Source organism: Zonotrichia albicollis, chromosome 14, assembly GCF_047830755.1.
Source record: "Zonotrichia albicollis isolate bZonAlb1 chromosome 14, bZonAlb1.hap1, whole genome shotgun sequence".
NCBI classification, from domain to species: domain Eukaryota; kingdom Metazoa; phylum Chordata; class Aves; order Passeriformes; family Passerellidae; genus Zonotrichia; species Zonotrichia albicollis.
In genome coordinates, this window is record NC_133832.1 from 3,562,484 (window position 1) to 3,589,484 (window position 27,001).

Consider the following 27,001-nt stretch of genomic DNA (forward strand, 5'->3'; position numbering starts at 1 on the left):
ACTCACTTCCCTAAGGCTGACAGAAGCAAGACAAAGAGCCTGGTAGTAAAGACTGGCCTTACCTTCACAGTCTCATAATTCAGGAGCGAGTCAATGGCAGCGTTACCGGCATCGTTGTCAGCTTTGTTCATTTCTATCCGAAACTTTGTCCTGGGAAGGGAAAGGAAGGCTTCATCCAGTCACTGAGGCTTTTATTTTAGCTTTTATATTCTTCAAACCCTGTTCTGCATTAGTGTAGAACTCTAAATTCCTTATAGAGTGTTAGTTAACTGTCTTCACATTTTGGTCAGACAGAACAGTTCCTCTAGGCCTGAGATTCAGAGATACTCTACTGCCTCAGCCTCTAAAAGTGAATTGGGGGGGAGCAAACTGGGGGAATGTAGGGGAACACAGTATGGGTGAATGAAGGTGGTATAGTGTAGTAAACCCCTCAGGTTTAGCCAGGGCCCCTTGGAGAATAGAATGCTGACACAGCGGCAAAGAAGTTTCCTGTCTCCAGGGACATCCGCCTTGTACCTTATCCCTACAGCCATGTAAGGCAATATTGTGTTAAACCCTACCATTGGTCACTTATGGTCACTCTAACACCTTTGCCATTGGTCAGGATTGGATCCAGGCCAAGGGTATAAAAGTAGCATACTGTACCCCTACTAACTGGGAAGAAGAAGAGCTGAGACCCTTCACGGACCCTACAATAAAGCCATACCCGTGGAACAGCCAGCGTCTTCTGCTTCTCCTCTCTCTACCGTCTGCTGGAGCCTTAGGCCAAGGGAAAAGCTACCTAGCAAGCAAAGCTGAAATCACAAGAGCTGCCTAATCACTAAGAGCTGAATATTCCCTGCTTGCTAGGGGCTAACCCGCGGCCTTGGTCTGAGAGCGAGCTGGCTTCTGGCACCCAGTCCCATTGGGGACTGAGCTCTAGAGCGGTAACAGCTTGCATAGGATACGACCAAGCAAAGCTCATTTAGTATAGAATGTAATCTCATCCCCTAAAGAGCTGCAGCTGAACCAATTACCAAAGATCAGGAGCAGGCCTGATGCTAACAGGCCACACCTGCAGCAAATAAGGACAGTGGTATAAAAGAGTGGATTGGTGGGATCTGGAGTCAGTTGGCTGCTGTGAGGACCAGGAACAGTCAGTGCTAGAGGAGCTGCCTGTGAGAAACACTGAGGAGGTGTGAAACTCTTGAGTAAGGAGACAACAACGTGAAACCTTTGCTATGTAACATCAACAGGGGAATGTGACTTCACTGCCTGAAGCTGGAATTGGAGGATTAACCCCTGATATGTAAATGGACCAAATTTATAATTGTCTGAAAAACTCACAACCATTGTCCACCTTGGGTGTGTCCTTGGTGCTTTCTGCACTGCCTGAGGTGAACCTATTGAAGGCCTTTAATAAATTCCCACTTTATTCTCTTAATCCTCATATCTCTCATTGTGAATTCCAGGCAGCCCCTGAGGGCACCATGCCAAGCTGAGGAGCAGAGGGCAGGGCCTGCCTTACCTCCACTGGGTGATTCCTATGGTGAACGCTGCATAGGCTCCCAGGGTCCCCAGAGTGACCAAAGCAAACTCAGCACCACATTTGTAATACTGCAAGATTTCAAATCAAATAATATATATATAAAAAAAATATCATTATTGTTTTCAAAACTTCACTGATGTCTCCAGCTAGGCTATTCTAATTTTAAGACAAGAAATGATGGTCCCTCCCAACACAATCCCTGCTCTGAACAGCTTAAGGCTAAATAAAGGCTTAAACTCAAAAGGAAAGCAGCAAGAAGGATTTAGATGAAAAGATTGGAGGCAATAACCAAGAGCTGGTGTATGTAATACTGCAAAGTTATTTTTCACATTATAAAACATAAATGCTGCTGATGCTTGTGCTGTTTTCACAAATAAGTATTTGTTTCTATGCTTTTTCAGTGGATTTTGAAAGAAAGCTGGACTGTAGAAGAAGAAATAAATGGCCTTCCAAAACAAGTTAGGAAGCATTTTCTGTACTTCAGGGCACATCAGGAGAGAAAAGCCCTAAGGAGGGTTGGCTGACAGCCAGCCTGGCCTGCAATTTCCACTGCTTACAAAATGGAACCCAACAGGCATTTCACTGTTCCATTCAAACTTGATTAAGTCTTTCCAAAAAGGCCAATAAACAGAACAGGATTCTTGTTTTTAATTTAAACCAAGATACATAATCATGATTCAGATTTTTGCACCCAAAGATCCTGACTTCAAAGACAGAATGTGTGATTTATTTTGTAGAAGTTTAAATTTCAGGGCATTAAGCTTAAAACCTGTTTTCCAAAAGCTCATTTTCACTTTTAAGTTCTGGATAAGTCCAGATCAGTATTCAGGAAAGAACCAATAATCACTCCCTCCTCTATTCTGAACACACTGAACCACAACATTTTTATTATTTCCTCACTATTCACCTGGGTATATTTGACACTTGTGTGCACAGTTTACTTTTCTGATTTCATTTTTCCAACAATTCTGAAGAAAAACATTAAAAACTGTCCACATAAATGCAACTGGCTGAAGAGAGGCTTTAAATGTGAAAACCACTTCAAAGAAGCTTACTTAAAACAACAGATATTTGAACACTATAGGTTGCTCTCTTTTGAAGTAGTTGCTTTCACCTTGTAAATTCAATTATTATAATTAGTAGAATTTGGTAAGAGCATTATTCCTAAATAAGACAATTCCAACTAAAGCACACTTACCAGAATTCCACTGACCAGAACCACCTCAAACATTGTGAGTCCCAGGTTAAACTTGTAAATTCAATTATTATTATTATTATTATTATTATTATTATTATTAGTGGAATTTGGTAAGAGCATTATTCCTAAATGAGACAATTCCAACTAAAGCACACTTACCAGAATTCCACTGACCAGAGCCACCTCAAACATTGTGAGTCCCAGGTTAAACTTGTAAATTCTATTATTATTATTATTATTATTATTATTATTATTATTATTATTATTATTATTATTAGTGGAATTTGGTAAGAGCATTATTCCTAAATGAGACAATTCCAACTAAAGCACACTTACCAGAATTCCACTGACCAGAGCCACTTCAAACATTGTGGGGCCCAGGTTAAACTTGTAAATTCAATTATTATTATTATTGTTATAATTATAATTAGTGGAATTTGGTAAGAGCATTATTCCTAAATGAGGCAATTCCAACTAAAGCACACTTACCAGAATTCCACTGACCAGAGCCACCTCAAACATTGTGGGGCCCAGGTTAAACACCAAAGCACTGAGGACAAAGCTGATGCCCCTGGTGCCCCTGTCGATGGTTTTGGACAGAGCTCCTGTCTGCCTGCTCAGATGGAAGGCCAGGTCCAGGTTGTGAAGGTGCAGGAAAACATTCTTGGCAATCCTCCTGATTGAATTTTGAGCTACCTTCCCAAACACTGCATTTCTTGCTTCATTAAATAATGCTGCCCCAGCTCTTGAGATACCATCTAAAAAGGAATGAAAAAGTTTACAAAATGAAAATAATTATATTTTCAACTTCCCTTCATGCATGAAATTACACTAGACTCATTCTTTATATATTTTCAACAATTTTAGTTCAAAGGTAATTTATACTTAATTGGCCCAAGCTTTATGCAATTTTTCATTTATAAACCATTGTGCACACATTTAAATCAGTTTCTTTTTATAGCTGGTTATAAGAAAGGGCAGGATTTATAATCAAGAATAATTTCTATAAGCATTATTTCATTTTTTAATTGGAATACCAGAAGCAAGGTCAGAGAATATTAGGAATAGACATCAACACAGTGTAACAATGAAATTGTTACAACACTCTGAGGGCTGGAGCCCCTCTGCTCTGGGGGCTCTGGCAGAGCTGGGGGTGCTCACCTGGACAGGAGAAGCTCCAGGGAGATCCCAGAGCCCTGCAGGGCCTGCAGGGGCTCCAGGAGAGCTGGAGAGGGACTGGGGACAAGGATGGAGGGACAGGACACAGGAATGGCTCCCAGTGCCAGAGGGCAGGGATGGATGGGATATTGGGAATTGGGAATTGTTCCTTGGCAGAGGGTGCTCAGAAAAGCTGTGGCTGCCCCTGGATCCCTGAAATGTCCGAGGCCAGGCCAGACAGGGCTTGGAGCACAGCTTGTGCCCTTGGACACATAGAATGGCTCCCAGTGCCACAGGGCAGGGCTGGATGGGATATTGGGAACTGTTCCCTGGCAGGGTGGGCAGGCCCTGGCACAGGTGCCCACCCTGGATCCCTGGCAGTGCCCAGGGTTGGCTGGAGCTTGGAGCAGCCTGGGATGGTGGGAGGTGTCCCTGCCCAAGGAACCTTAAAATTCCTTCCTACCCAAACTTGGCTTTAAACTGAAAGGGAGTAGGTTTACATTTGGCATTGGGAAAAAACTGATCCCTGGGAGGGTGGGCAGGCCCTGGCAGAGGGTGCTCAGAAAAGCTGTGGCTGCCCCTGGATCCCTGAAATGTCCAAGGCCAGGCCAGACAGGGCTTGGAGCACAGCTTGTGCCCTTGGACACATAGAATGGCTCCAAGTGCCACAGGGCAGGGCCGGATGGGATATTGGGAATTAGGAAGGGTGGGCAGGCCCTGGCACAGGGTGCCCACCTTGGATCCCTGGCAGTGCCCAAGGCCAGGCTGGACACTGGGGCTGGAGCAGCCTGGGGCAGTGGGAGGTGTCCCTGCCCACAGATGACCTTTAAGGTCCCTTCCAGCCCAAACCACCGGGTGATTCTGTGATTCCCAAGCAGCTGTGATGGCCAGCAGTGCAGAAAGCTCTGAGCCCCTCCTTCCCTCCCTGCAGCCCCTGAGGTGCCAGGCAGGGTCTGGGGGCACTCACAGCCCACGAGGACAGCAGTGGCCAGGGTGGCCGCGGTGCTCGGGGCGTCGCCGAGGTTCAGCACGTTCCCCGACAGCTCGTTCAGGCTGTCCACTGCATACTTGAACATGAAGGGAACCAGAATATTCATGGCCTGAAAGCAGGAGCACACCAGTTAGTCCATTTGCATTAAAACATCTATGCAGCATGATTATTATTGTCTGAAATTGCTCTGCTGTTATATTTAGTCCTTGAGCACTTAGTGCAGGTGAGCTGGTCCTTTATTTCAAGCAGGATGTTAAACCCTTGCTGCTGGGACTGCAGGGTTACTTTGTCTCTCTCACTGTCTCTTTCTAAATATGGATTTCTATCCTGCAAAGGCCTTGAAGTGAAGCTGAGCTCTCAGGACAGCATGGCAAGCCCAGGAAATGAATCAAGCAGCAGCCACTGCATGGCACACACAGTGCTACAAAACTGTGCCACCATTTGGAGCTGGTTGCTCTCTGTGGTGCTGGCAGCATTCAGTGTATTTCAGAATTTCAGTATTCAGTATTTCAGAAGAAGCTCAGTTCCACAGGAAACACTCACCTGCACTTTGCTAGCACTGGGTCACTGGCATGGATTCAAGCAAAGCTCCAAGGAAGTCAAAGAAAATAAACCAACCCCTCCTTTGTTTCTGTTAATACTCCCCTAAAATTTAAATAATGTGTCTCATTTGCAACATCACTCCAAATATTATAAACCATGGGGTTTGGCACAGCAGCACAAAAGATTGTCTGTACAGTCTATAAGACACTATAAATTACTGTACAAATATTAGTTTTCAAACAAAAAGTCACATCCACCACCTATCACCCAGTGTGCCCCTCTAGATGTGAAACCCCACACAGATGGATATGTAAACACACCAACTTCAGCAGTTTTTTATTTGCACAACTGCAGCACAAGAAAAAACAGAAAATCTCACAGAAAACCTAAAATTCCTTGTTAATGCACCATTGTTACATTGCTCACTTATACGAAAAAGAAAGGCAATTTACAGACAAACTTCACAAAATTAACAGAACTTCTTTATTCAAACTGCTCCTAACTGTTGAGATTTGAAAATAAGGACACAACTTTTTTAGCAGTTGAACAAGTATGCTATGACCTACAATCTTACAATCACAGCAGATGTTAAAATACTTTACAGCAAGTTGAGTTTGCTTAAGGTTGGGCATTTTTTTAGTATTTGGAAAAAACTTGTGAGGAGATGACAAATTATTTTACATGAGAAGAAACAGAAAGCAGATTGATACAGATATTTCAGCTCTCTCCACCAAATGTTTTGGATACCCACTTAGATCTCAATTGTATTTAGGGACATCTGTCAGAGCTGAAAGCCCTGGGAAAAAAACTGTAGATAAATTGGATAAAACCAGATTTTGAGATAAAAGAGTGATAAAGTCATTCTTAAATTCAGTCCAAATTCAAGGGGGAAGACAGAGTTCCAGAAGTTCTGATGACTGTCCCAGGATCCAATATTTCCTGTTTTACAAGTTATGGCAAATAGGGGAAGGTACAAACTTCACCAGGCAGAGTAATTGGGTTTTGAAAATATTTTTGTAAACTACAGCTTTAAAGAATATAATGTAAATTAATTTTTTGAATCTGTGCTGTTAGTTTTTTCAGAGAGTGTTTTAGGCTAAAGATTTAAATGCAAATGAGGAAGGAATTCATTTTCTCTTCTTCCCCCATGTGTTCCCTATGAAATACATTATAAAAAACATATCAAAATTCTCAATTTAGGTAACTCTGTGAGGAGATCCATGAGATCTGAGGGCACCTGGGTGAGGTTAGTGCTGGTTTGTAAGTGTTGAAAAGAGAAAGCAGCTGAGGATCAGGTCTTACACCAAGCATTCCTCTGGAACTTGGCCAGAGCAGCCTGAGAGTCCCTCAGCCACAGCTCCCCTCCGACAGATGGGAATTGTGCAAATCTCAAATCCCTTCCCCACTATCACCAAACAACTCCACTTTGCCTTCAGAGATACTGAAACTCCATTCTGGGGTGGCATTTTGTTCTTGATAAAGATGAATTTACTGCCATGTGTGCTCCAGTGACAACCAACATGACAAAGTGCAGGTTTTCCTGGGAGAGACCTCTCAGGAGAAAATAAGAATATTGCCATGCAGATGGTCTTCATTTGTTGCAGATTCTCCCAAATCTCTCTGCAGGGATTTTATTCCTCACTAGACTGTGCTACACTACAGGTAGTTTTGAAATAGAACCACAGATATATTTAAAGTCCATTTAAAGAAAAGAGATGTATTCTTTAAACTGCTGTTCTCCACTCACAATTAATTTAACTGGTAACAGCCTACAATTTTGTAGAAATGTCTTCTTTTACATCAATATAATTCTTCCCAATAGAGTTTTAAATGAAATTTAAAGCCTGGTCTCAGGTTATAGTTGTTCTGACTCCTGGAGGGTAAAGCTTGAATAAGAACAAGGCAGCACAGTATTGCATTTCATTAGCAATCAAGACAGTCTGCTTTCCAGTAATTTCAAAAGAAAAAAGTTAATCTTACAAAGTTTATAGCAGGAGATGAGAGGCCATTATTAGAAACAGGCCTTTCCTACTCAATTTGTTAAGTCAATGAGATCACGTTCACAGTAATGGAAACAAAATTTCATCCTTCTGCAAAAATTCACATTCTCTCTTTGTATTTGCTGGCACAGAACAAAAAGCTTTAAGCACACCTTGGTAGACCATGAAAATCTACCATGAAAAACAATTGTCTTACACAATATATCTGCACAGGCTTCCCTCCTCTGCCTAATGCCTGAAAGCTTGATAACAATTCCCATTAAAAAGACTCTTTCAATATGAATTTGTGCATTTTCTATTTCTGGGTTTGAATTAATAGCTTATCCTTGCTTGAATTTATTGGAAAGCAAATACAGCATCCCATGAAATCATCCCAACTCAATTGCCCACATTTAACAGCAGGTTGCCCTGGAATGAATCATGAGTAAATGAGTTTAAACATTTTTTTAATGACTGCACTGTTTTAAGCTGACAGTGCAGTATCATCTTTATTCCCCCATGGGACTACACTACATTTAAGGCAAACAGCCTTATCTTTCATTTTGCTCTTCCCAGCATTTTTTGTTTAATAAAGATGATGAATTAATGACAGCCTGAGCCCCAACAAGATAAAACTGGTCCACAGTGAACTGTTCTTTGCCAATAATTCAGTGAGAAATGTTGGCATGAAGATGACTGAATTTATCTCTGGACCAATATAAACATACACATTTGTAGAGATCACACAGAAATCTCCATCCCTTGTGGAGGCAAGACTGCTGAAGAAGCTCCAAAATGTGCTCCAGAAGAGGGAAGAAGCACCTGCTTTCGTGGCTTCTTCAAATTTAATGATCACCTGAACTACACTTTTTCCAGTAGGGAAAAAAACCTCAAACCTATTTAAATACTTTTCACCTGAAACTCCTCAAAAAGCGACCAATTTCGAAAGGTTTATTGCAATTATCTAACTGCATCTGAGCCCCCAGAAAGAGCTCCAACACCAAGATCACAGGAACATGCTTCACTGATCAGCTGGATATCGTTATCTTGGCGTGCAGGCAGAATTTGCAATTCAAGCCTTGTGTCCTGCCTCCTCAGCCAGCCATTCCTGCTCTGAAACTGATGGAATTAGCAGTCAGGAGAAATGCAGAGAGTCTGAAAGAATTCTTTGCCTCATGAATAACACATGCCTGCTCTGTGACCAGGAGGCCAAAACCCATTGCAGGCTGACAGAGGTGACAAGTGATTTTGTCATATTCATGTGCTTAATCCAGCTCCTCAGAAGCCTCAGCACTTTTCTCCTTGTGCCACAGAAGAAAAAGGGAAAAAAACCAGAAAAGTAAGGAAGCATTTGCTGTACAATCACCAGGAGAGAAGCCAAAAAAAGGTGGGAAAACATGGAAAAAGAAAATGCAGATATGCAGAAGCTGAGCAATGTCTGAAAACATAGATTTTCCCTGTGTACTCACTCCTCTCACCTGCCTTCCTCTTGCATCCTTCAGATCATGTACACACATCCAGATAGGCTATAAATATTTAAGGTAAAAATTTCAAGTGTGTCATAATAATACAACACATCTTGCAAGGAAGAAAAGACCTCACTAGCCCTGGAGCAGACTCCATCCTGTCATAAAAAGCCATCCTAACAGCTTGCTTTGAAGGCTCACAATACCACTGGCAGTTATGTGGAGACAAAAAGGAACCAAAAATCACAATAATTTGTTCAATGACAGGCAACTGGGCCCCACAAAAGGAGTCAAGACAGATTGTAACTGCAGGCTCTTCAGTAACTGCACACAAACTGGCTTTTGTTTTGAAAGTGAATTTTACTGAACTGCAAGATTTAAAGAGACAAATTATTTCTCAAGCAGCAGCACAAGGAGAAATGAACTCCAGCTGTTTTGTAAGTAACCAAATTAAACTGGGGGTATATTCCTTACATTTTTTTCCCCATAGCTGAGAATTTCATAACCTACCTGTCCTCTGTGATTCCTTGGAGTTCTCACAGAATAAAACTGAAGCCACCTTACAACCACTGTATTTTGACTGGAAATCTAATGCTGTAAATTCATAAAACTGAAAATCTTTTGTCCAACTCAGAAGGAATTGGGCACAGGGTTGACAGAAGTGTTTCTTTTGGGGGAAGGTGACTTGCAGCAGCCATCATGACCATCCAGTTCTCTATGCAAACCCCTCAGAACGAGGAGCCTTTAGATAAAATCCACACTAAGGATGTAAATCCTTCAGACATAGAATTCACTTTGCTCCATGGTGAACAAAGAAATCAGGACTGCAGTGAGGAGAAAAAGATGCTGGTGTTCCAGTGCTGACACAATGATATAGCAGAAAAACTTTACCAAAGAGCTCGTGTGGTCTGTGGAGTGCATTGTAATTAAGGAGTGCATTGTAATTAACCTGAGAACAAAGGGCTCCCACATGGGATCATGAGGAAAGCACACACAACTGCACATGGAGCAGGAAAGACACAGGTAAAGCACTTTGTGCTGCATTTTCTCCAGGACAAAGTTGTCGGATCTCAGGATCTCAGTCCTGAGGTGCCGAGCCACCGAGACCACCTTGGGGGGCTCGGGAGTCCTGGAATGTTCCAGAAGTGTCTGGTGGCTGGACTTTGGTCCTACACAGGAGACGACACCTGTATGAGGACAGGAGGGTTTCACCGGGGTGAATGGTGAAGGGATTGGTTAATTAGAGGGTGAGACACAGGGTTTAGGATTTCTGTACAGGGGGGTTTAGAGGAGTAAGATGGAGGAATTGGGGCGTGTCCTGTCCTTCTTCTTCTTCTTCTTCTCCTCCATCTTCTTTGGTGATGGTGGCACTTTGGATTGGTTATTACTGAGAGTGCACCGAGTAATAAGAATAAATGGTATTGGGGAAAAATGATAAATATTGTACACGTAACAATGAGTATAAAGATAGGTGGCTGCCCGGAGGGCAGCACAGTGTGCTCATGGCTGGCTGCTGAGCAGAGCTCTGTCGGGCTGAAAGAAAATCTTTTAGATAAACAATTAATAAACATAAAAACCGAAAGAAGAACTGAAGCCTCTTCTCGTCCTTCGATACGCGGGCTGCCCCAAGGCCACCCCGGGCCTTTCCAGGCCCTTCAAACAGCCGAGATAACCGGACACAAAGTGACCCTTTGTGTGCTCTGCAAGGGCAGCAGATGTTCAGGGCTCAAAGATGTGACAGACTCACCACAGCTCTGGAATAAACTATTGCACATCACTTGTGTCACACTGACACACACACACAGAATGTGTAAAGTATGATGCAATTCAAGAAAAGTTCTTCCCACAAAGGAAGAGTGAGCACAGCTCCTAAGATGAGGGCTAACTCCTTAATTTGAAGTTATCCAACACAGCTTTGCAATGACAGAACAAAACAAAGAACAGCTAGGAGACATCCATAAAATTTTCCACCCCTGCCAGTTATGATATTTATTTTCCATAGAGAGCTTGCTGTGTGTTTTCCCAATGAAATCCTTGTTTGCCCAAACAAACATTCTCACAAAACACTTCTGCTTTAACAAGCATCTCCTAAAACCTGGGCAAAGCTCACCAGGTTTTCTGCTTTTCTTCTGAGACTCTGCTCTGGACATCAGGGCTGCCTTGTACAAATACAGAGTGGGAAACTTAAGAGAACACTTGAGATCCAAACATCAATTACTTCCCCAAAGAGTTAAATGATTTTCTGATGGGGAAACATCTCTCTCTTTCTATATAGTAGAAATATAACAGCTGTTTTTTACACCAAATACAGAGCTATTTGCAAGAATCAAGGTATCCTGGTCACCAATTTTGTTTTCCTAACATCCCAAAAAGCTGCCTGAAGCATTAATAAGACTTCTGAAAGGCAAAGTACAGTGCTGCCACATGCAGGATTAGAGGCTGGATTCACATTCTCCATCACATCCATATAACAATACAAATTAGAGAATAGGAAAAGGGGGAGAAGAACAGGAAAAAATCCTTCAAACATTTAAAAAATTGCCTTCAGATTATTATTAACATTACTAATAAAAGTCTTTCAAAAGGGAGGCGAGTGAGAATAATTTTCATTTCCACCTGGTAGATGCACATCACAAAACCTCAAGGCATCTGCATTTTGAGGAGAGGTTTAAAATGCAGTGGAAAGCATTGCTGTGTGTTTTGCCCAAAGGGGGAAGCTCACTGCACAGTCCAGCCACATCCTGCATGTCATCACCTGCATTATCACAACATCCTGAGCTGCAGCACAACCCAAGTATCTGCTGGAGACAGCACCCACAAGCACCTGAGAGATAAAAACCCCTTGAGAAAGCACTGTAGACCAGCTCCAGCTCACAGAAATGAGCACATTTCTCTCCCAAGCACTCCTCTTTTAACACCTACAGAGCTGAAATTTGTCTCTTCTCTCTTTTCATAACATGGCAATGGTGCTGAGTGCTAATATTAGCTTTATGTTTGGTTAAAATTGCTGTACTTAAAAGCAACCCAGCTGAGCTGTATGTCTCAATGGAATTCACAAAACTTCCTCCCAGTGTTTTGCAATCAAATATTTCTTTTTTTTTATTTAAAGCAAAAGGAAGCTAACATTTTCTCTTCTGAACTATTTCTGCAAGGTTTGCATAGAATTTGAATTCTATCCCCTTTTAATCTGCAGAACAGTTTTGCATTCCAAATTCTTTGAAAGAACAAATAAACAGTAATGTTGTTGCAGGTAAGAATATAGATCCTTTCACATAATGAAATAAAAGTAAGAGCAATCTTCCATTTCATAATCAAAGACTACGTGAAAATCATTTGAATGGAAGCAGGGTTGTTAAATACAAAAGGTTATACAAAATACAAAAGGTCATATAGGACACCAGAGGAGTCTCCAAAACAATTAATTCCTCTGTTATCTCATAGAGAAATATCAACAGAGTGGAGCTCAAATCCCTTTCCACAGCACAGCAAGACCTGTGAACAGGCACCACCACATTGATCACATTCAGGGCTGAGAATGGGCACAGAGCCTTGAAGAAATCCTGTCTGACAGCACCACACAAGGAGAGAAGAACAGCCTTTAACTCCCATTTCTTGTAATTTCTGAAGTAAAAAATTAACCAAAAATTGAAAATCCTGGGCTAAACTAATGAAATCCAGGGAAACAAAAATTCTAGTTGTCATCATCACCTCCCTAAACCTGCACATGGGTATTCCCTGCAAGTATACTCTGTTCTGAAATCCAATCATCATTTCCCATATATGCTCCTGTGAAAAACCCAGACACCTTAATAGCATAAAAGCCTTTAAATACCAGCAAAGCAAATGATTCCTTGCACAGATGAGCAGCAGCTGGGAGAGTTTCTGCCCTTACCTTGGCACTGGCCAGGAAGCCCAGGGAAAGGGCGACCCTGGCGCGCAGGTCGGGCCGGTCCCGGGGCCACACGTACGACAGCATGGCCCTGAGGATCTTCTTGGCATCAATCTCCTTCAGCTGGGGGAGAAGTAAAATAACTGTAAGCAAGTCAAAGAACTGTAAATAATGAATTTCATACAGTTGGATCACTTTTGTGTTTTATTTGGTAGGAAACAGACACTTGACGTGCCTAAGACCAGCACTGCCTATAAACCTAAAAGCTTCCACCTTGAACTGTTCATATCCATGACATGTCATTAAAATGTTCCATGTTCTCCAGAGCACCTGGCTGGCTGCAACTGGAACACAGAAAAAACCACAATTCCCCATCTTTAAACACTTCACTGACCCTTCTCTTTTATCTCCTCAAGATTGCTGTACAAAAGTCAAGGGCTTGCTACTTCTTTTTTGGAAGATGCTTTAAAATAACAAGAGAGAAATGCAAAAAAATTAACAAATGAACAAAATAACTAAGGCAAGAAGGAAGCCTGAAAGGTCCCCAATAAACATAAATAGTTTGGAGAACATTCCCTGCCATGGATAATCAGGCTGACAAGGCAGAAGATGTACATGGCCATGTGCTGGCATTTTGTCACCAAATGTCACTGCAGATGCATTGGAGCATTACCCAGGATAAGCACCATGTTCAATATCACTGAGCAGTGTTTAAGGTTTGTTTTTTGTGAGGGGATTCAGCAATATCTGCTACAGGTGGCCTGAGCTTGAACTCCTAGAGTTACAATAAGAAGTTGGAGAATTTGCACACATTTCATGCTCAGGTTTTTGCTCTCTAACAAAGTAACATGAGAAAAACTTGTATTTGCAACAAACAGAACAAGATCTAGACACAACCTCAGGTTTTGACCTTTAAATGATGCTGTCAATTTTAAGTAAATTCTTAAAATAGCTTCTCCTCCAAATCTGAATTTTTGTTCTAAGTAAGAGCACAATCCATTTAACAAGACAGCTTGAAAAACATTACTTTTTCTTTTAGTGTTTAAGTTTTCCTTTGGGATTATTTTTCTGTTGTTGGGTTTGGCTGCTGTATTTTTTTTTATTTTGTTGGGTTTTTTTGGTGAATTATTTTTTGGATGGACAGATGTTTATCACTGACACTTCTGATAATAACACTGAACTCCCAAACTAAATTATCTGCAGCCTAAACCACGTTTCCTAATTGAGAACAACTCATTTTTCTGTGCTGGCTACACTGGGGTTAACTTGAAAGACACCAGGGTTTATCTGAGAGAAAGGAGGGCAGCAAGGGCAGCTATCTCCCCTTTTCAGGCAATATTTTGTAGTGGGGAGGAGGGAGAGAAACAAAAAGTTAGTGCACACCTTTCAAAGATGACTCTTGTGACAGAAGTCAGTAGGAAGGGGGAGTATTATAATAAATCTTACTGTGTGAGGATAAAGCAAATTAGAAAAGAAATTCTCTGTTAAGGTCTGGGGTGAATAAGGAAGCAAGGAGAGGTCTGTTAAAAGGTAAAATTGCTGAGGCAACCAGGGAAGCCAATCCTATAAAGGTAAGCTTTTAAAAGCACCAGGAAATTCATCTCAGTTTTTCTAGTCCCAGCTTCAAGCAAAACCAAGGCATTTTGTCATCAAATGTCAGTGCAAATGTATTGGAACATTACACAGGATAAGCACATTTCAAAGGACTTTTAAAAAATGGCTATATGGAAGATTTGTCAGTGGAGAGAGGATGCAAAAGTGCCTCTGTTGTGTCCTACCCACTTAAAAATGGAGATACTGCTGCAGCATATACATGAATCTTTCCATTTGAGCCAAGGATATGCATAAAAAGCAGTTCAAACATGTGGAAAATATCTTTGATCACCACTTACAGGTTAAAAGGAAGTTAAAAAAAATTGGTACCACATTAACACAAAAGATACAAAAGTGCAATCAGAGCAGTTCTAATTATATGTTGCTATTGGCTAGGCAGACTTTGCACAGAAAACCTATTAAAAGGAACAAAATATATTGGCTGCAAACAAGGAATCTATTTCCTTTTTTCATGGCTCTGAAGGGTGACAGAAGCAAATCCATTTAGAAAAAAGTCAGGAGGCAGCCACTCACTTGCCAAAGGCCTTGCAAAGGAACAAGAAGAAATATCAAAGGGTGCAAAATGCACACATATTACATCAAAGTTTACCATGAAATAAATGTTACTGTTGTACAGAAACATGAGTTAAAAAACTGTTTAAATATGCAAGTGGCAACATTAAGAATTCAAATGAGCAATCTGTTCAATGGACTCAGGCCCTTTTTTGATTCTCTGAGGTACATAAAAAGGTTAAGAGATGAATTTATTTCACCTCCTTTTAAATGGTAGTAATGGTTTGCATTTTCTTTACAGGTCTATTTCTACAGGAATGGAAGGAAAAATATTATACAGCAAGGAGCAAAGAAGGAAAGCCTCTTCCTCTGGTTTTAAAATACACTGTGCAATACTGAAGGTTATTTGCAAAAGAATGACCACTGACCAACTTCCTGCCCCTTCTACCCATCCCATCCAGGTTCTGGACCCTTTAAAATACCTAAAGAGGGGAAAAAAAAGAAAGCCATAATTCCTCCTCACCATCTCCATGGTTATGGAGCACTGCAGGGCACTCCCTGGGCTGCCCCTGTCATTGGTGGGTAAAGGCTGTGCCAGGATGATGAGCTGTCACAAGTGGGACACAGGAAAGTGGGAGTTGGACTGGAATTTAAGCTGTCAGTGCTGATGAAGAGACAAAGACACAATTCTGGCTCCCTGGGTGCTCCCTCAGGCAGCTCTACCATCCCTTCCATTGTACCAGCACAGCTTTCTCCCCCTGCAGATATTAACCTGGAGGTTAATAACCTGGAGGAATAACCTGGAGGTTATTCCCCCAACCAGCACCAAAAAATCCCCCAAAGCTGGTAAAGATCAGTTCTGCTCTCAGCACAGCAGCCACTGCTGAAAAAGTTATTTTGGAATGTTAAAAAGTGTAAGTTTCTTTAGCAGAGAAGGTAATGTGCCCTGCACTCTGTGCTCATCCTTAGGGCTCGGTGCTGTAAAAGGAGCAATTTAAAATGTCACTCCCAAAGTCAGAATAAACAGCCTGGTGTGTCAGAAAATATCTGCAACAGGGAAAGGTGTAATAGAGCTGACAGATCTCTCACCTGCAGTGCTCCTAAAAGTATAATCCCAGAGGGGAAAAATGCAGTGAATGGGGTGCCAGTATTTGTACCCACTGAATACAAGTGCAGCACTATTACAGTGGCCTTAGACGGTCACTGTGGTGAGAGAAGGACGAGAATCTTGTTTCTTGATCAGAAGGCTTGATTTATTGATATATGATATATAATACATTATAACTATACTAAAAAGAAAAAGAAGTTGCAGAGAGCTGCTCAGCTAAGAATAAAATAGAAAGAATGAATAACAAAGTTTTGTGTCTAGAGAATCTGTCCCTGAGCTGCTCCTGTGACTGGCCTTTAATGGTACACATGGAAGATGAGCCAATCACAGGGACACCTGCTACATTTCACAGCAGCTGATAACAATTGTTTACATTCTTCTTCTGGGGCTCTGCTTCCCAGAAGATGGACAAATGTGAAAGAAAAGATTTCTATGAAAAAATGTCTGCAACACAGCACACATGAGATACAGGAGCTGCACTGGGAGCAGCACAGCTTCTCCTTCCCTTCAGTTTTGCTGAGAAATTCCTGGCAAACCCAGTGTTAGCCAGGTTTTTCCCACTCCTCACACATTTCACCTTTTCCACAGCTGGTCCTTGCTGCTTTTCCCTGGACAGCTGCTATTTGTTTGGTTAGACAACAGCCTTAACTGACCATGGCCTGTATGAAACAGTTTCAGCTGCATTTATTGCAATAAAGGAGTTAAGGGATTGATTTGTACAGGAATAGCTGCAAGTGGAGGCTGAAGGGAGAATGCCAATGGAATTTTACACTGCCAGCAAATGAAAAAAATATCATCTGGCATCAAAATTTTTGGATAACATACTGCTAGTGAGTTTTAGCATTAAGGAACATCCCACATCCTTTAAGGTTATTTGTGTTGTGGTAAACAGAACCTTCCATTTCCTTTCTGACCAGAGAAAACTCTAGAATTTAAATATGTCAAACAGAGAAGGAGACTCAGGTTTGAAGTCTGTTTTGCCCAGGAAATCTCTGAAAATCTCTTACACCTGTTGCAAGGAGGGTTTAAAAGTGAGTCTAGAGTTAAAATTACATGCAGAGCCCTGGTACCTGTGACTGGAGACAGGGAATTATTTTGTTTTCCCCTGTGCCTCATGCAGAAAAGATCAGAGATGTTTACTAAAACAAGCTTAGGAAATTCCCTCTCACTATAAAACATATAAAACTATAAATCCTCTCCTGACACCTGCCTGTAGCACAAACAGGTCTGGATGCAATGAAGGGACAGCTCTCAGGTAACAACTTGAAAGAAAATCCTAAATTGAAATCTTCAATTTCTTTACAGCTAAAGAGTTGTAGGAGAGACATCCTCAGAACAGTTAAACCAGCAGAGCAGCCCTGAAAGACCTGGGTTCTGAAATTTGAAATTGTTTGTCATCAATGAGATAATCTTTAATTTTAGAGAAGATTCCACCCAGGTTTGAACAAGTTGGGAGACCTGGGTTCTGAAATTTGAAATTGTTTGTCATCAATGTTGTCATCACTCCTCTTCATTAGTTTTAGGGAGGATTCCACCCAGGTTTGAACAACTTGGAAGACCTGGATTCTGAAATTGAAACTTGTCATCAATGAGATAATCTTTCATTTTAGAGAAGATTCCATCCAGGTTTGAACAACTTGGAAGACCTGGGTTCTGAAATTGAAACTTGTCATCAATCAGATCATCTTTAATTTTAGAGAAGATTCCACCCAGGTTTGAACAAGTTGGGAGACCTGGGTTCTGAAATTGAAAATTGTTTGTCATCCATGTGCTCTTCATTAGTTTTAGGAAGGATTCCACCCAGGTTTGAACAAGTTGGAAGACCTGGATTCTGAAACTGAAAATTGTTTGTCACCCATGTGCTCTTCTTTAGGGAGGATTCCACCCAGGTTTGAACAAGTCATAACCATTGACACAGAATGATTCTGCAAATACACAAAGCATCAGAAATAAGTGTGCCCAGGAAATGAGAGCATGGAAGTTCTGTACACTCAAGAGCTTTGATTTGGCAATTTTAATCACACAGTTGATACTGTCCTGTTTTAACCAAAAGTTTGTCTCATTTTCTGATTGTAATCATTTGGTCTAATAAAAGATCCTGCTTCTCCTCATATACCATCATCATTACTTTAATGTGCTTCCTGAATAGAAACACAGTCAAAATATAGAGGTATTACCATTAATTCCAAGTAAAAATAAACACAGTTTAATTGCTTCTCTCCCCTCCCATTCCAAGTGTGATTTTACCAAGTGATGCAAACCCAGGAGCTGATTTGCACCATCCTGTCTGCCAAGTCCCAGGCAAATATCAGCCACAAACAAGATCCACACACCAGTGAATGACAAGGAAACATTTTCCATCAAGAGAATCCAATCCAGGGCACTTTCAAGGCTGTGTGTAACAGTAAAATTTTTATAAAATAAATAAAGCCCTTCAACACCATTATCACACATTCGGTGATTTAAGAGCTAGCAAGTCTACACTGACAATTGAACAGTATCTACTACAATATTTATATATCTACCAAGAGAATTTTGGGGAAATTGTTGCTTGAGGTCTTCAGTTTTTAGGTTTAGGTTTTTTGGGGAAGCTGATAGCATTTTTTATTTAAAAAGCAATAATAACTGATCAAGTTTTACCCCTTCCTTTGGATCTGTGTGAAGCCCTCCACCAGCATGGCCATGCCAACACATCCTCTTCTCCATCAGCTGCCACCTGGGCAGGATCTGTGTGAAAATGAAAAGTTAATTTGCAAGAACCTCAGGAAACAGGCACATAAAAGAAAGAACTACTGGCTTGTTTTACCTCCCTCATCATCAAACAGTTTAAACTTGTTTTAATAAAAGATCTCACCTCCCTCTAAAAACCTTGCTTAAGAAAACAATAATAAAAAAGGGATGTAATAATCCTAGCAGCCAGGAGGGAAAGATAACAGATCCTTAAATATTGAAAATGAACTGAACACAGGAAAACCTTGAGGTTTTGGAGGATAACCATACTCAGGCACATTATATGTAAAGTGGAACACATTTAATCAATAATACTCCCTCCATGTATGTAAGAGTAACTTTACTTGAGGGCAAAAAATGAGATAAATCTGCTTCCCACTTGTGTTTGCTCCCAGGATGGGAATGGGAATGTTATCCCATTGTTTGGAAAGGAACCTGCTTGTTAAAAACAAATGCTCACTTCTCTTAGCATGTGGCAAAGATACCCTGGGGAAAATTTCTGAATTTATTTATACATGTAGATGTACTAAAAAATAACAATCACTACCACCAGGCATTTTTCCAAGTTCAAAGTGCCTGCCACAAACAATGGACCTGTTAAAGCTTTTCAAAAAAGAATCTGCTTTTTGTTTAAAATATTTGCTACATGTTGACAATTTCTAGGTTTAAGTTATGTAAAAGCTCATTAGCAATCTTATTTTATGGATGTTGGTTGATAGCAGACCCCAGGGTTTCCCAAATCAAAATGTCACTTTTCACATTTTAAAGCAAAGCATCAAAAAACCAAATCTAAGTAGATTTCATGCTCTGAAGTCACAATGACCCTCAAAAGATTTTAGCTACTTAAGTCAGCTATGAGTGGCTATTATTTTATAATTAAAAACAAAAAAAAGCAAGACAAACACATTTCTCAGCTTCATTCTAACAAGTGTGTTACTCAGAAATGTGTCAATTCTTCCACAAACAGGAAAAATTGCAGCTGCCCTGTGTTTGCAGTGGTTTTAAGGCAAGCAGACCTCACAGCAGTAAGAGCCTGACATCCTGATGAGAATATTCTACAACCTAAGCACAGTTTTGAAGGAATAAAGCCCCACATATTGAAGGAAAACTCACAGTTTCCTACAGTCCTTAATAAATGAATCTAAATATCACCACAAACCCCCACACTTCAAAGATCTCTTTTTTGGAGTTACTGTGTTACCATTGGTTTGCAGAGATTCAAGAAGATTTGTAGGGGCAGAAACATGAGTTGCCATTTAACTTCAGAACTGTAAATAGTGAAATTAAAAATAAATAAAAGTAACAAGAGTCTAAACTGACAGATGCTGCAAAGGCTTAAGTTTCTCATGACCTGCAAGTTGGAAGAACAATTTATACCCACCTCTGAATGCTCCAATAATGGTCTTGAATAATTCCCTCCCAGGCTGTGCCATGATCCTTGCCTGCAGATTGGTGGAATCTACAGAATAAAACAGGAAAGAAAAAAAAAAATAAATGAAAACAGAGTCATGCAGAACATGCACTTCATATTCAGAGAATATTCATCTAGTTTATGTAAACAAGCATAACATGAAAAGAAGGCAGATGGCTTTGTTTTTTAACAACTGACCACAGAAAAAGAAAATTGGTGGGGAGCAGCTGTAAAATAAATTACATTCACACATCAGAACTGCTCAGTGACAATGAACTGCATTTCCCTTCCCTGAATCCCCACTCTCATCAGACTTTGTTTCTTCTGTACAACAAAAGCCCAGCTTTCCCTTTCCTCTCATTTTCATTTTCTCCCAGGTTGTCTCCTGAATTCTTTCAAACAGTCTTTTGTCCTGGTTTTCATTAAGAAATGTTATTTTTATGCTTACAGCTTCTGCCATTCCCAACTCCTCTCAGCTCAGCTCATGCCATGCTTGTCTCCAGAAGGCAAATCCAAGCTCCAGCTTTGCCTGGCAACCCTGGGAGCATGAGGGAAGTGGAGCAGGGCTGGCAGGACACAATAAATGCAATATTCACAGACCCTGCACTGCACTTGACCTGTAATACACAGCTGGCACCATGCTCCACGTGTTACCTTGCCAAGCAATCCATATTTTTATGTTTGAAAGGGCTAAAATAGTTTCAAAGGAGCATTTGTTTTCCTCAGAGGGAGTGGCTGGGAGTTCTCCATGCAAAGCACAGGGACCTGGTCAGCACTGAGGGGGCACATCAGCCCTGACACTCAGGATTCCATTTTCACTGGCACAGAATTCACCCTGCCCCTCACTCCATACAACAGTCACCTGCTCACCAGCCCATGGCAAAGGACAAACAGCAAAAAAAAAGGACTTAATCACAAAAAAGGTCATTTTAACCCTGACAAAGAGAAGCACCATTGTATATTTTATACTTTGCCTTAAACATCCTTTTCTTCCTCAGACATATCTCAAGTAATAATTTCATGAGTCATTTCAAAGAAAATGAAAACCATTTCCCCACAAGTTATCACATGCACCTGCTATTCCAAATATTTCTATTATATGACATTACATACAGAGAAAGAGTGAACATGATAATTACACATTTTGCATTTAGCAGAGCTAACTGGCCTGGGTGAACCATCCTGATCCTTCCAAGAGCTGGGTTAAACAAAGGAGCTGCATTTCTAAAGCATTTCCCTGTAGATGCACTCCAGCTTTGTGCCAGCACAGAGGATTCCATCTACAGCAAGACATTTTCCACAGGAATGTTGACAGTGCCAGAAACAGAAAATATAATGGACAAAATATGCCTCAGCAGTATTGGAAAGTAGCTAAATACTGTTTTCTGGGATGTATACACAGGACAGCATAGAAATGTTTTACTAAAGGTCTCAGAGTTCACTTCTGACTGAAACATGAAGCAAACATCATCACAGAAAGAAATCCTACTGGAACAGCAGCAGATTTGGTCTCAATTAGTGCATTATATAAACAGCCTGATTTCTTGACTGAAGCTATGAACTGTCATGGGGTTAAGTCAGCAAAAACATTAAAGGCTTTGCACAAGATACACAGAAAAACCTGTTCTTATTTTCAGTCTTGAGCCTGGAAGAGTGGAGGTTTCAATCCTCTCTCAAGCTCCTGCTAGAAACAAATGTGAGCAGAGAAACAAAGAGTTCAACAAGGTGAACAATTTCCTTTATGGTAATTCCTGACATCACAGCACAGAGAGCCCAAATGAGAGGGGCTGCAGCTCCCCCTGCCTCTCCACTTACTGAGCTCTCCACTCTCCCTCCCCAGGGTCCCCAAGAGCTTTAGGACTACAAAGCAAATCCATCCTTTAATCTAATCACAACACATAAAAGAAGCAGGTTATTGCTTTAAAGAACAGCAGCAAGTCCTGCTTATTTCACAATTTAAGAAATAATGCAGGCAACTCGAATTCTGGCATTTCCTACCTCCTGAATGCCTGACTCTGCACCATTATGTTCTTTTCATGTATTTTTGGATATGATTCTCTCAACTCTAAAGGATGAAACAGATGTCTAGTACTGATTGCACATAAAAGTCATGTTGTTGAAGTGTCATGACTGTGGGTAGTAGTTTAAATACTACAAATGCAAACAAACAACAGGGATTAAACACATTTGGGCAAGGTCAAACCCACACTTAGAAGCTTCTCTCTGGAATACGATATGTTGTGTTCCAGACATGCTGCACTCATCTCAGGGGGATTTTTTTTAAACTAACTGTAATAGAAAAGATAACAGAAGGTGGGATTCAGGTTCCTCTGCAGCATTTAGGTCCCAGAGTTAATCCTGCTGAGTTTACAGGGCAAGAAAAGAAATGATGCATAGGAAAGAGTGGAGGAAAATGAGAGAAAAAGGTGAAAATGTTCTGGTATGAAGACAGGTTAAAGTGTCACCAGAGTGAACAATGCAAACTTAACTGGAGCCACATTACCAGTAGCCACAATTAGCAGTTACCAAAATGTGCAATTGCTCTGGGCACTTGGATGGAGGTGCAGAGAGCAAAGGAGGGGCCTCAAAGCTGTGCCCAGGGCAGGGACAGCTCGCAGGACACCCAGCCTGGCCTGGAACCTGTGGGATCTCAGCACCTCAGGACTGAGGTGTCACCGAGACCACCCTTGGGGGGCTCAGGAGTCCTGGAATGTTCCAGAAGTGTCTGGTGGCTCCTACACAGGAGACAACACCTGTATGAGGATAGGAGGGTTTCACCGGGGTGAATGGTGAAGGGATTGGTTAATTAGAGGGTGAAACACAGGGTTTAGGATTTCTGTACAGGGGGGTTTAGAGAAGTAAGATGGAGGAATTGGGGCGTGTCCTGTCCTTCTTCTTCTTCTTCTTCTTCTCCTCCATCTTCTGTGGTGATGGTGGCACTTTGGGATTGGTCATTACTAAAAGTGCACCGGGCAATAAGGGTGAAAGGTATTGGGGAAAAATGATAAATATTGTACACGTAACTTTGGGTATAAAGATAGGTGACTGCCCGGAGGGAGGGGAGTGTGCTCATGGCTGGCTGCTGAGCAGAGCTCTGTCGGGCCGAGAGAAAATCTTTTAGATAAACAATTAATAAACACCGAGACCGAGAAAAGAACTGAAGCCTCTTCTCGTCCTTTGATACGCGGCTGCCCCAAGGCCACCCCGGGCCTTTCCAGGCCCTCCAAACAGCCGAAAACCGGACAGGAACCCTCCCAGGACGGAGCATCCCTGCTCACAGCCATCTCAGCTGTCCACTTCTATAGGCAGACATGGAACTGCTGCCCTGCTCAGCAGCAACTCCTCCCTAAAGGGGTTTTACAATTCAGGGAATTTCCAACAGCCCCACACAAAGCAGGTATGCCAGGGATTCTCCAACTGCACCTTCAGAGGCCAAAGAGAATTCAGCAATGCACACAAACACATGAAATGTCAGCACAATAATCAGTGCCATTTTACAGAACAGACCAAGCTCCAGGTGAAAATAAATAAATAAATAACTGAGGTAAATTATAAATAAATGCAACAAAAATACCTGAAAGTTCTCTTGCAAGCCCTGCCAGAGCCAGGGATATTATGAAGTTGTGCAGAAGAACAAGCTCTTTATCACCAGCAGCTGGAAGGGCAAGATAAAGGAAGGGAAAAGCCTCTATTCTGTACTGTTACAGTTACAATCATTTACACAGCCCTGCTTCCCACAACGGCCAAAGCTCTCCCTGAAACAAACTTCCCAATGTATTTCTCTGCTTATAAAGATTCCTAGCAAAATAATTATCCTTAGTTAAAGGCTCTTTGACCCTTCCAGTCAAAAGCTGTTTTCTTTCCACTCAGCTAATTTAACTAATTTTTAGATTCGTTTAATTTCCATATTTACACTGAAAAGAATTTGTCATTGCTTTTATTTTGAATATAGGCGAAGTTCTACAAAAACCAAACAAACAAACAACAAAAAAAAACCCCAGAAGTTTCCTAGGAAAAAAACCCAACAGCAATTATTCAGTTACTCATAAAGTTATCAAGGCAATGTGCCAGTTCTGTACTGAGCAGAGATCCCAAATTCCAAACACAAGTTTTGACATGATGAGCCCCTGCCTGCTCCAGCCACAGGAGGGGGAACTGAAGGAGCTGTGCTTATGGAAATTCAAGCTGATCTCAATAGTAAAAAATGAGGCCTGATCCCAGCTCCTGAAACCTGTTTTTCCCCTCCATAAATTTAGATTTTTCTTCTCTCCAACATACAAATGTTGTGGCTTAGTATTCAGAATCTAAACAAAACTACTGAAAAATAAAAGTGTGAGGGGCAAAAAAATATTTGAATCTGTATTGTAATAACATCCAAACAACTCTATTGTATTTGACTCTCATGGTACTAAGTCCCATAGAAAATATATATTTTGTATACAATCAGGCTTACAATTCATTGTAAGCTTAAAAAAAAACTTCAATGGAACTATGAGGACAGGAGACCATGAATGCAAAGCAGAGCAGAAGGATGAGAGCCAAGTCTTTGAAATTAACTTTTTGAAAAATAATGGTTACAACTTTGCTCTTACAGTCATTTTACCAGAGCTCCTTCCTGTCTTTAATCCCATTTTTCCTCAGGAGTTCAGCTATGGCTGTACTGTTCACCAGCTTGAGCTGAAACAGGCACAGCTCCTGACTGACCTGGCTCTGGTGCCACAAACCTCTGTTATTTAATTTAAAAACATATATAATTTATATATATAACTAAAGCAGAACTGTGGCTGTGGAGTTCACTCCCACCTGGGGTTTTACCCCAGCACTGAGGAGCTCTGCTGTAACCACAGCAGGGAAAGTCCTTCCTGTCAGGAAAACACATCTTCCTCTCTCAGCAAATTTATCTAAATGCTTGAAAAACCATGTCCCAAAATTCTGAAAGGCATTATAACCAAAAAGCCCAGAATACTTAAGTTTGAGCCTCCTGTTAAGAGTTTTTGTTTAATGAAATAAATGCTCTTACATTCCATGACATCTAATTTTAGATTTCATGAAATCTAATTTTCAGCCAAATAGAGCTTGATGCAAAAGTGAAAATTCATTACCAGACCATTAAAAAATGCATTCATTGACCACTTTCTAACACAAAAATGCCTGGAAATTAAAAAACCAAAGAGATGAACACACACACATATATATAAACATATCTCCCACAGATGTAGTATTTACTTTCTAGTTCAGCAAATCCACATTTAGTGACACGTGGCAATTAAAACTGCTCAGCAGGGACTGGCATTTCTCACATGAAAATAAAGTCATTGAAAAGGAAAGCAGGACTATAATTAATACTTCTATTCATCACCATGATAACATTGCTGTTTGTTCCCTAACAGCTGAAATTCATCTCCAGGAACACCAGACAATACTGAGTGTTCAGGTGTATTTTAATGTATGCAAATACATGGGGAAAATATTTGATCTGCATCCACTTCAGTTCTCAGCCTCTTGCACAAGGTTCAAAATTAAAACCTCCAAAATTTGTCCTTTCAGTCCTGCTCATCTCATCTAGTACCATAAAGTTGCCTGTAGTCCCTGAGAGAATTCTGCCTGTCAGGAAAAACTAATCAAGGCGGGTGACAAAGGAAAGTTACTCATAAACAGCAGCAATCTGAGAGGATAAAGTTTATTATCAAACAGAGTTACAAGCTGAGAGTTTATTAAAGTTCATTCCCTTAGTCTTTGGGATACCAAAGATAAGCCACTTTGAAAAATGCACGTGAATTACCAAAAGCTGGATTTAGTTTGAGGTAAAGTACTCAATACTTTACTTGTAATAAAAAATATTTCGCTAGGTTCGCTAGGGCGTTCCACAGCTGACAAAAGGGATTCCAAGTCCGCCTGCCTGTCCGCACGTAGCGGCGGAATCAGCCGCCAGCACGAGTCGGGCACTACACAGCGTTCAGCATCCGCTCCGAGACACTGAGGGCTTTAGTGCCGGTCACAAAGAGAGCCCACGGCACCCCCGGCCGCCCCGCACGAGTGTCCCCGGCAGCCCCGGACCCCGCGCGGCGGGCACCGATACCGGCCCGGCGGGCGCCGGTACCGGCCGGGCAAGGACGAACCGGGCGGTGCTCGCAGAGCGGGCGGAACAGCGCTGCGGGCACCGGGGCCCCTCAGCGCCCACCCCTCACCGCCCGCCCCTCATCCTTCTCAGCCCCCGGCGTCCCCTCAGCCCCTCACCGCCCGCCCCGGTGCCCCCACCCACCTGTACTCCTCCCGGGGCGGCTCGAGGGCCTCGCCGTCCGCTCCCCACGGCTCCTCCGGCGAAGCAAGCGAGGGTGGCGGCGGGCGGCGGGCGCAGCAGGGCCAGGGCGAGCAGCAGCCGCCGTTTACGGGAGGCTGCGGCCGCCAGGCCCCGCGGTGCCCCCAGCACCGCCATCTTGCGAGGGCCGGGACGCAGGGGATTGTGGGACGGCGGCGGACCCGCGGGAGGGGCGGGGAGGGGCGGGGCGGGGAGGGTCTGGCTGCCCTGAGGGGAAGGTGGCTCGCGGTGCTGTGGCGGGAGCTGGGTTCGGCTGCCCTCAGAGCCACCGTGGCGGGCAGAGAGGGGCTGCCCTGGGTTTCCTCCTCGTATTCTGTGAGAGGGGCTGCCCCATGGTGGCCCAAGATGGGCAGCTTTGAGCACCACCATAGCACTCTGACAGGGGCTGCTCTCAGCTCCACCATGGTATCCTGAGAAGGGCAGCCCTCAGCCCTGCCATGGCACCCAGAGCAGAGCAGCCCTCAGCCCCACGACTGGACTCAGACAGGAGCAGCCCTGAGTCCTGCCATTGCACTCTCAGAGGGGCTGCCTACTGCCCCATCATGGAGCCCAGAGATGAGCAGCTCAGCCCCGCT

At 42.2% G+C, this 27,001-nt stretch overlaps 1 protein-coding gene across 1 annotated transcript in view; it reads right to left on the minus strand.

The window, feature by feature from the left end:
* The window catches only part of ABCB7 (ATP binding cassette subfamily B member 7), a 40,215-nt gene extending 13,632 nt beyond the window's left edge, over positions 1 to 26,583 (minus strand). The window contains exons 1-8 of the mRNA XM_074551452.1: positions 26,370 to 26,583; positions 20,078 to 20,155; positions 18,607 to 18,693; positions 12,756 to 12,875; positions 4,852 to 4,984; positions 3,216 to 3,484; positions 1,508 to 1,596; positions 63 to 150 (exon numbers count right to left, since the gene is read on the minus strand). Of these exons, the coding sequence (XP_074407553.1) occupies positions 63 to 150; positions 1,508 to 1,596; positions 3,216 to 3,484; positions 4,852 to 4,984; positions 12,756 to 12,875; positions 18,607 to 18,693; positions 20,078 to 20,155; positions 26,370 to 26,543 (1,038 nt within the window). The 5' untranslated portion in view covers positions 26,544 to 26,583. The remainder of the gene's footprint in view (positions 1 to 62; positions 151 to 1,507; positions 1,597 to 3,215; positions 3,485 to 4,851; positions 4,985 to 12,755; positions 12,876 to 18,606; positions 18,694 to 20,077; positions 20,156 to 26,369) is intronic.
* Positions 26,584 to 27,001: the final 418 nt, after the last annotated feature.